The sequence below is a fragment of the Pocillopora verrucosa genome, chromosome 12 (assembly GCF_036669915.1).
Source record: "Pocillopora verrucosa isolate sample1 chromosome 12, ASM3666991v2, whole genome shotgun sequence".
NCBI classification, from domain to species: Eukaryota; Metazoa; Cnidaria; class Anthozoa; order Scleractinia; family Pocilloporidae; genus Pocillopora; species Pocillopora verrucosa.
Window position 1 is genome coordinate 3,414,362 of NC_089323.1, and position 9,731 is coordinate 3,424,092.

Here is a 9,731-nt window from a genome sequence, read left to right on the forward strand (position 1 = left end):
CAGCAGATCCTTTTATACCAGCAATAAAGTAGTTGTTTATAAAACAGCTGTCTATTACTGGTCATTTAAGATGTAGTCATAGTTAGGATCAGGGTGGAAATAGAAAGCGAAGAGTAATATGCTTCCTTTATGATGATTGACTGCTAAATTAAAAATGTCATCTTCAGTTAATGTGGAATCATAGTTAGGCTTGATGGGATTTAAAACAGCATCTATTTGTGGTTTAACTAAAGACAGAGTTTCCTTCTGCTTGTCTAGAAAGTCAGATTTAATTGCTTCATCCAGGGCCTCAGTTAGTGGTTCTGCTACTATTGTTGTATTTGTGAAAAACTGACCAAAATTGACTCTACACTGAATGTTTTTATATTTTCTGCAGGATCCTGAATGGGTATGCTTTGATATGTTTTACACCAAATTGTGTAATCAGGATCATCTTCCTCACTTGGGAGGTAGGCTTGTAAATGTTGATCTATGTCGTCTATATAGGCTGCTTGTTGTCATCAGTCAAGTAAGGACAGTCTGAAGTCCAGATAATGCATGTAAATGGGGAGAACCTCTCATCTGAAATTCTATACATAATGCATAATAACTATTTTGCCAATCAAATTTTCTTTGCTAAGGAACACTTCATTGAAAAATGTCTCTGCTCTATATTGGAAGGGCTTAGCAACTATAACAGGAGGTGTATTCAGCATTTGGCACTTTTCATTGTAACTTGCAATGCATCAAGTTCCTCGTTGTTCATCTTTTCCCTTGCATTTTGGCAATGATTTGAATAGTTCTGGCCATCTAAGATCAACACATGCTAGCATCATAAACCATGTTGGAATACCAAGTTGTTTCACCATAGCAACGAACTCATAAAGAAATTTTTGCCAGTGAGATGGGTACATGGAATTTGTCTCAAAAATTAGCTTGGTCTTGAAAATTAGATTTTGTAAGCCTTATGGATTTGATCGTAATTGAGCGGCAGGGACAGAAGGACCATGAACCTTTTTCAATGCAATAGGGAGACGATCCGAAACTTTTTTCCGCTCAATTATGAATTGTGCAAAGAAAAGATACCCTGGGTTTCTAGCAAATTTTCCACTATAATGTAGGAGTCATGCATAAAAGTACTTTACTGGTGATAACATAATTTTACATTCAGCTGTGTACCCATATCTTCCCTTAGGAAACAACACTGGGAAGGCTAGTTCCTCACATTGTTTATCAGTCATGAATGAAAACAGGATGTTTGTTCTCTCCTGGTGCAATGCTATAAATTTCATTTCCTGATGACTGTTCATTATTTATCTACCATCACAGGAAAGTTAGGGATAATGGATTGCACGCATGTTTGATTGATTGACATTTATGCTTGTTTGATTGATTGGCATTCTATGCTCATTTAAAGGGTCTTCAATTTCTTCATTATTATTGTTTGAGTCATTAAGTCATTACTTTGATTTTGGAATGAAGATTTTTCCTGGTTTACTGGTATTGAATCTTCAGTGTCTTCTAGACAATCATCTGTTACTGAATTGTTTTTAGAACCTGTGGCTTTCATTTACTGTTATAGAATTATCTGTCTCATGTGGACAGTCAGATTTTTAACAATATTATTTACATCAATTTGTATGTCTTTATACAATATATTATTTGCCTTAAGCATTGCAAGGCTTGTAAGACAAAGCGAGGCCTTACTGCTTGAAAGTATACAGGACCTCTGAATTGTAACTTTCTTTTGAGTTTTAACAGGATTATACCAGATCTCTCAGGAGGACGTGGCAAAAGACTACTTGTCTGATCACATTCAACCGGTACATTACAAATTGCGCCTTTTACTTTCCTCTGTTGACCTTTGGGCATAACAATAATCTTTTCAAATAATATTCTCTAAGCTATTAGTATCTGCTCTAGTTTTTCAAGAGAGGCAAGCTCTACTGGTGTATCATCAACATACATGTTGTTTATCAACAGCTTGACAAGGAACTTTACCTTGTTTAACTTTTGAGTTACGTGTGTTGCAAATACACTCCTTACCATCAAATGAATTCTGAATGCTAAAATAGTTTTGATTGGAGTGTTAGTACTTAAGAAGTTTTAAACTGATTTCTTATACAGCCACTCTATTGCATACACAGCATACATAATAAGGACCTTCTCTGATTTTCTCTTTGAATTCTTTAATGCAGACATCAACAGTTGGGATTGTCTCACTCTCATGCTGCAGTCTAACTTTGTATTGTATTTTTTTTAAGAACTTATCTGTTTCAGTCTTTTCTTTTTGGAAAAGGTTCCATGTTGTCATAATTACATTTTTGTCTGTGTTTTTCCATGATGTGTTTGATTTGATGAAGGTCCATGTTAGATGTGGAAGACAAAAATTGCATTTCATAGTGAACAATATCTGTTTTAAGTTTCTTTTGTAACAATGTTAGAAATAGCTTGTACTAATGGTGATATACCACTTATTTTTATTTGTTGTATTGCAGGTTCACACGTATCTTCACAGGTCAATAAGGAAAACATGTACTTTGCTCTGACTGTTTGTTGAAAAATACCGGTAATGCAGTAACTTGCAAGCCACAATAAGAACCTGTATTTCCACTGAAGTTGTTGAAAATTAGTTTTCCAACTTGTTTTTTTGTATTGTTTAAACTAGTGGATAACATCCCATAGCTTTGAGCTTTAAGTTGAACTGATATCTGAACTCCACAAATATCAAGACTCATGTATAAATCTGCCATTTTTCGACACCTATTGATGCCCATGTAACGATATATTTATTTCCTTGGTCAGCCATGCAACAAAGGGTTCTGGAATTCCAATAACTACAAGACTTTGCCACTGAGCCTCAGTGGCACAAAGCCCCACAGCAGAACATTGTTTGCAAGAGCAGTTGTGTTCTTCTCTCAAATTGTTCACTCTAGTTACTTCATATGTACCAATCTGCACTCCTCTAAGTTCATAATTGTCACTGAGGGAGTGTATAGTCTGGAAATACTGTACTAAGCCCTGAATAGATGGTACCTCTAATAGTACACATGTACCTGAGGGATGGCTTCTACTATATTCGTCTCTTGCACGAGAGTCAAATATCTTAACTCCTATATCAGTATGATAGATACTGACACCGATACATTCTATTGTCGGAGTAAATGAAGAGTAATGTTGTGTAATTTTTACGAGAAAGGAATGTTTTTAAGAATTCGCCTGCACACTAACGACTTTATTAGTTTTCTTTTACGTGAGAAACTTTTCTAATTTTTTACAGGTATTCTGCTGGGCTCACGATCGAATCGTCTTCGCACACGGTAATCACCATTGTTAATACTACAACGATAACAAACATCGCATAACGAGACCTGAATTCTTTTGCATATTTTATTTCTTTTGCAACATCATTTGTTGTATACACAACGCTGATTCGCCACACTTTTGTTCTATACATGGCGCTACATTGTCCAATACATCACATTCATTTGACACCACTTCGTTTGGTACTAAACATTCTTGCTCAACAATATGCGAATATAATATACGCACAAAAGCGACAAAACTAATGGAACAAATGGAAAAATAACAGCTGATAATGTACTCGGTTTGAGCAAAACATAACGAATGTAAGCTTACTAATCACGATAGAGGTCACATAAATATAAAAATTACGTTTATTCCTCACTCTGACGAAGTCCAACATGACATCTTTGTCGTCGTTTCCTAGGGTTTGATAACGAGGCACCTTGTCTTTATCAGCAAATGTTCTTCAGTCACTCTGTCCACATTTTCTGTTCACTGATAACTCATTTGATTTCTGGTTTGATTCTAGTGAGACCTTCGCTAAATCATTTGACTCTTTTGCTATTTTGAGTTCGCGGAACGACCCGTTTCGAAATGTACGCTCATTACACAAGCCATCTTTTAGAGCGGGTCTACCGCGAACGGCGTGCGAGTCTGTATGCTTGAGCGTAGAAAAGATGACACCATTCGCTAAGATATTCGACAAATCCGCCATGTTCGACATGGTGGAAAGAAAGTTGCGCCTCTATTACGTGTCTGCGGTATTCCCCATTGCACGTGACTGAGCTTTGTGGAGACCCGAGGGTAAACCTATAGTCGGTCACCCGACTAATTATTGGGTTAGGGTCAGGGTCAGGGTCAGGGCCTGTTTAAGGGCTCCCTCTGGCATTGCTGCACTAATAACGCGCTCGGTTCTCGTGAAGTCCACGCAAGTAAGGCCGGCGAGCCTAGTGGAGGTCTGCGAGGGGTTTACCACGATTCTTTTACCAGACATCTTGCACACGTTCGCTTTCCGGTCCGAATCTCGCAGGCTAGCACGCTAACAATCTTGTGACGTGTGACTTGTCACACCAAGATCAGTATCCATACTACTCTAAAAATATTCTCTATGGTCATGACAACAAAAACTGGGAAAGCGGGGATTGCGTGGTGGAGATAGCGTTCGCCTCACATCGCAACAGAATACAAAAACATTTAGTTCCTCTTTTTAATACCTTTTAGTTTCTGGTCAAGAGGTCGAAAATGGGGCACAAATCACAAAAGGACCTAAGTCAGGAGGCCAGTAGTAGTCTGGATGTCCTGCAATAAACTAGAATATTAATCTAAGTGATATATGGTGTTAGTTCCTTCTCTCCAGATAATTTTTGCATTTCATTTAAGTATCTTGTAAGCGATGAGGTAGCAGTACCGAAGTCGCTCCTCGTTGGGCGTAGCATGCAACTCGCGTTTCTCTTTTAACACCAGACTCCATTTGCCATTTTTCTCCAGCTCTTGGCATTTTTCACTGAAACCCAAACCCACTGGATCGAAGGAATCCACGCGGATGGAGAAAATAAACAGACCCCCTGAAAGAGCAGAAAACCGAAGTTATAGTACCTTCCCTTGTCCCTGGGGGAATTTATTCGCCTCATGATTCGAAAGTACTCGTACTTTACTGATTTCATTAAGTTAAGAAACAAAAGACAAGCAACGCAATACATGTTGTATTTGCAAAACCTTTGCTTCGCTGTGTAGGCTACGAGCAGTCCCTTCTTTTCGAAGTCCGTCGTGCAAGTCGAAAAAAAATCATCCAAATAAAAGTTGATGATCGCGCGCCCCGCACAACTCTGGGAGTACTCCTCACTCCCAGAGTTCCGCGCGGTGCGCTAACAATATTTTTTTCACTTAAATTTATTTTACTTGTTGTCTGTTCACCGTATAACAGTTGCCGTAGCCATTCAACAACACAAACAAAAATCCCCGAACTGAAAATTATCACAAGGTTATGTGAAAATTACCTTTAATAACGGGAAAAATGGGGACACCCGTGTTGGTCTCGGGGATGACCCGAAAGTGTTTTGAGGGTTTCCCGAGGATATCCCGACGGTATACCGACAGAGTCTTGGGGGTAAAGGGCTTCTGTCAAGTGCGCTAAGGGTGTCTCGTGAGAGTTTACAAACTTCAATACGTAAAGCTGTGGTCGTTATCCTCGTCATAGCATATTCAATCAATATGGATTAAATTAAACTTAAAAACCTTTTTTCTAAATGCTATCATACCAGGTTTTACAAATCTTGCACACTGTTCGATTGCCCCAGGTTTCACTTGCCCATATACGATGGTGCCTGCACACAGCACAGTATCATATTCAGCGGTTTCAATCTCTTCCATGTGCGTGTCCTTCAGAGGAGCACAGATGAGTTTCTTGTAAATGTTCCTGGCTGCCGCAATATTCAGCATTTCTTGCGAGATGTCCAATGCGTCAACATTGGTATAACCTCGAGCTTTCAGCATCTCACCAATTCCTCCCGTACCCGCTCCGGCATCGAGGATTCTTATGTCTTTCCCTGGGTTTGGATAAACCTCTTTATTTTCCATGGTTCGATCGAACGCCTCCACGCACAGAATATGCCCTTTGTAACCAGTGTTATCGCTAATCTGCGAAGGCAAAAAGATACAAAATGACAGTCAAGGGATTACTGGTTTCCCGCATAGGCGACATTTGGGACCAGGCCCCGTTTGTTTAAAGGATGGATAACTTGTTATTCGTTGGATAATTATCCACTGGATAGTCGTCTTATACACCGGATAAGCTCTCATCCAGTGGTTAAATTTCTCCATCCTTTGAACAACCAGGGCTAGTATGGTAAAATTTACCCGATACCCCCTGATTAGGCTCTGTTGGCGACGATTGAAACCCCCCCCCCCCCCGCTACGTTCCTCTATAAGTCCCTTCCCCTCCCCGCCGATAAATACTGATTGGTCCCTTGAAAGTTATATATTTAAGAAGAACAGCCGGTTCATCATTTCAACGACGACGTTTGTAGACTTCAACAGCAACCCCCTACCAAAGTACCGTTAAGTGTCTGAGTACCTACCCCCCCGTCTACGTTAGCCTAATGGAAGGCCAAACTTGGATATTTGATGCCAAATCGTTATCTTCGCATCAGCTGTGCAGGATACTACCAAACAAACCATGAATTTATAGCGGTTACCTTTCCCAGACCTGAGCCATTTCGTCATACGCGAGTTTCGAGTCCTCCACTGGCGAGTCTATGGTTAAATCCAAGAAACGCTTGGGATATTTAACATCAGCTGTCATCGTTCAGACGTCGATTTGTTCAGCTCAATATCTACAAACAGTTAAGCTACCAAATTCACCTTTTGGGCTTTAGATTTCACGTGTAGTATCACGTGATTTTTGATGTAAACAAACCCCGAAAGTTCGGACATTGAGTCGAGCTCGCAGCATGTGTCCAAACTTCGGCTTTGGAAATTTTTCTTAAATAACGTCCCCTTTCAAGAAGCGTGTCTTCGCTCAAAATTGACATCTTTCTTTTGTCATTTATTTGATCGTTTATTAAGAGCAAGTTGTCATTTCGCGGCCGTTGAAGCAGATACGAAGAATGCTACAGGAAGCGTTGCGGCATGGAATAATCGAATTAGTTCTGCATACAGTGATGTATCTGATAAGGTATTTTCAGGGTGTTTAGTGCGTAGATTGTCAGATAAATCCGCTTGAAAGTGGGAAGTTATTCAAGAAAAATTTCCAAAGCCGAAGTTTGGATACATGTGCTGCGAGCTAGAATCGATGTCTGAACTTTTGGGGTTTGTCTACATCAAAAATCACGTGATACTACGCGTGAAATCTAAAGCCTAAAAGGTGAAAAGCTAGATCGAACCACAAACGAGAGAAAGACACCTCTAGAGAAGCGGTGTGATAAGGCAGGCGTCAAAAATTAGCATCAAACTATGAAGAAGGTCGGCAGTTTTTCACTTCCTTAACATTATTTGCGATGCAGGACACGCTTTTCTCCGCTAGCGGAAAGATTTGAGACGGAGGAGGAGAAGAAGCTGAGAGAAAGGTTTGCCGGGAGTCATATTCAAGTTTAGACCCCTTGCAGACTACCCACCGATTGTTCAACACCTCAGAGATACTAATAATGAGGGCTTACTCGCACGCTTAATCAATTCATTCACCCATAGTACTCAACATTTGACCGTTCTGAAAGCTTCCTAATAAATTTTGCGCAGAAAATAGGGAGAATGTCCGCAGGCTACAATTAGAGGGAAACAAAAACATTCTGCTCTCTCTTTGAAAGAACTGGTCACGCAGTGTTTTGTTACCGACAAAATTAACGCAAGGGGTGACAGCAAACTTTCAGCCAAGCGAGATGAGAAAATAGACAACTATGATTCAATATTGCACAAATACAGCTCATAGAGTAGATCAAAATGGAAAGCAGATCAAGTAAAATTTTTAGCCGACCACGACATGGTTCCATTCGTGTATGCAAGAAAATACAGTCAAATGTCTTGAACACGGCCCCTTTATTCAAGCGGTCATCAATCAAATTTCCGTAATTTCATCTCACATTTACCGTAAATTAACTCTCAAGTTGCTTCTGAGGCAGACGCAGCCCTTCTTTGGCAAACGGAGCGATTTGCACCACCGTGCTGTACGACTACTCCGCGGGCAAGGGCGGGGTGATCGCAAAATACAGGACCACAGACTAGGGGTCAAACGCGATAAAAACGCCCTGTTATGCTTTAATTGATCACTTCATGTGACAAGAAAAAAAAACTTATAAAAAAATTTCCTCCACAATACCTAGAATATTGGTTAATGAACACCCAAAAAAAAAAAAAAAAGCGTAAAACAAACAAAGACTAAAACAATTGAAGGGTACAATGGGTTCTCTGATTACCATAGGGAATGTTAATACAGCAATGGCCTACCTTGCAAAAAGCAAAGCTGTTCCGCCCGTACTGACTAACAGGAAAGCCAGCACGCGCTACATATGTTCAACCTTGACCAACGAAGACTTTTCTTTTTTGCTATGACTATTTACCTGTATCCTATTCCAATAACTTTAGATGGAGTCGATGATAAGAACAGGAAAGACTGCCTTCTCAAAATCTGATGAAACGGAACGTTATTTCAAACACTTTGTTTGACGCGCTTTAAATAAACTTCGCGTCACTGTAAATGTTCGCCATGAGATTTCTATTGGGTTATAACAAAATTTCATGGTTTGGATAAAAAAGAATCATTGAGCAATAACGAAAATGTAAAAAGAAAGGCCCACTGGTTCAAGATCATTGCGAAACCGAAAGTTGAGTTCTGTGCACAACTTTATACGCACGTCTCTATTATTACTGTTTTGTATCGATCCACGTATCTAGGATGTTCATTCAAATAACAATGATTACAATATGGAAAAATAGTCTGAGATTTGTCACATCGATCGAAAGCTAAATCGTACTCTACAAAGCCTAAATGATCACTTAAGTGAAGACCAGAACGACAATTCAGGTCAAATTTTCTCGGGGCTCGCCAAGTTCAAAGAACATGGCAATTATTTTGCAATGCAAAATGCTTTCCATAAAATCCTCTAACCCACAAGATACAGATGAGAAAACTTTTATGATGAAAAATTACATAGCACTTACCTATTGAAGTAACGACCGTCTGCGACTGAGACACGGAGAAAAGTGAAACCACTGACGAGAAAATTTCTGTGCAGATCACAAGTCCGCTGAGGTTGTGCAATCGAGTGTTGTGAAACCCTAAACTGTAAGAGGTCTCTTCGCCTCTTTTCTATCACTTATGTCTGCAGTTAAGCAAAATAAAATATATCACGTAGGTGCATTTGAATCGTAATCGTAAATACCAAATGCGCAACAGAGCTTGTAAACATAAAAATGCAAATTTGAGATCTTTCTGGTTGACAACTATTGCGTGACGTGACAAGGAGTAATAAAACTACATCTCATTGGCACATACCGCGAGCGTCACGGTAGGTCCAATATCTTGTGTTAAGTCGAGCATTCGAAATGTGAACATTCAGGATCGATTCCGAGCATTGAAGACACCTGGTAATTAATTCTTTTCTTCTTTTTTTTTCCCGGTGAATGTGATATTTTTTTTCAGTTTTGACTGAATATATGAAAATCGTGTATGTGAGATGCGAATTAATATAAATGAAAATAATTTGAGAGCGAACTTTCGCAGAAGTAAAAGGAAAACCTGAAAGGAAAAATACAGACCTGTACAGGAGTTGCATCCAGAACTGGTGCAGTGCTCCACCAACGAGGTCTGTCCCAACTGTGCATTGCTGAAAAGTTGCTCACGAGAATGCCAAAAAGTCGCTAACAAAAATTGCCAAAAATCCAAAAAGTTGCTCTCTAAATTTCTTGACATTTTTAAATAAAAGTTCATTAAAGCTACATTTTTTTTCTTCGCA

At 39.4% G+C, this 9,731-nt stretch overlaps 1 protein-coding gene and 1 long non-coding RNA gene across 3 annotated transcripts; one reads left to right on the forward strand and one right to left on the reverse strand.

The window, feature by feature from the left end:
- Nucleotides 1-394: 394 nt before the first annotated feature.
- On the forward strand, nt 395-5,537 carry LOC131783272 (uncharacterized). The gene is made up of 5 exons (XR_010715892.1): nt 395-449; nt 1,741-1,802; nt 2,478-2,548; nt 3,260-3,299; nt 4,774-5,537. It is a non-coding gene; the product is annotated as an uncharacterized lncRNA (long non-coding RNA).
- On the reverse strand, nt 4,479-9,186 carry LOC131783271 (methyltransferase-like protein 27). 2 transcript variants are annotated; one of them, XM_066159605.1, is made up of 5 exons: nt 8,938-9,186; nt 8,337-8,404; nt 6,481-6,617; nt 5,544-5,924; nt 4,479-4,850 (listed from the first exon to the last, which is right to left on the reverse strand). In XM_066159605.1, exons 3-5 carry the CDS (start codon nt 6,584-6,586, stop codon nt 4,657-4,659), a joined length of 681 nt encoding a protein of 226 aa, XP_066015702.1. In that variant the 5' UTR covers nt 6,587-6,617; nt 8,337-8,404; nt 8,938-9,186; the 3' UTR covers nt 4,479-4,656. The 2 variants fall into 2 exon arrangements, with proteins under 2 accessions (XP_066015702.1, XP_066015701.1); XM_066159604.1 differs by lacking the exon at nt 8,337-8,404.
- Between the last annotated feature and the right edge of the window lie 545 nt (nt 9,187-9,731).

Bases quoted from the DNA above. Each gene is read 5' to 3' on its own strand.
- LOC131783271 (XM_066159604.1), bottom strand. From the start codon at position 6,586: ATGACAGCTGATGTTAAATATCCCAAGCGTTTCTTGGATTTAACCATA. The intron at 5,925-6,480 runs GGTAACCGCTAT...TTTTGCCTTCGC, and splicing joins AATGGCTCAGGTCTGGGAAA to AGATTAGCGATAACACTGGT. The intron at 4,851-5,543 runs GTATGATAGCAT...CTGCTCTTTCAG, and splicing joins TGCAAGATTTGTAAAACCTG to GGGGTCTGTTTATTTTCTCC.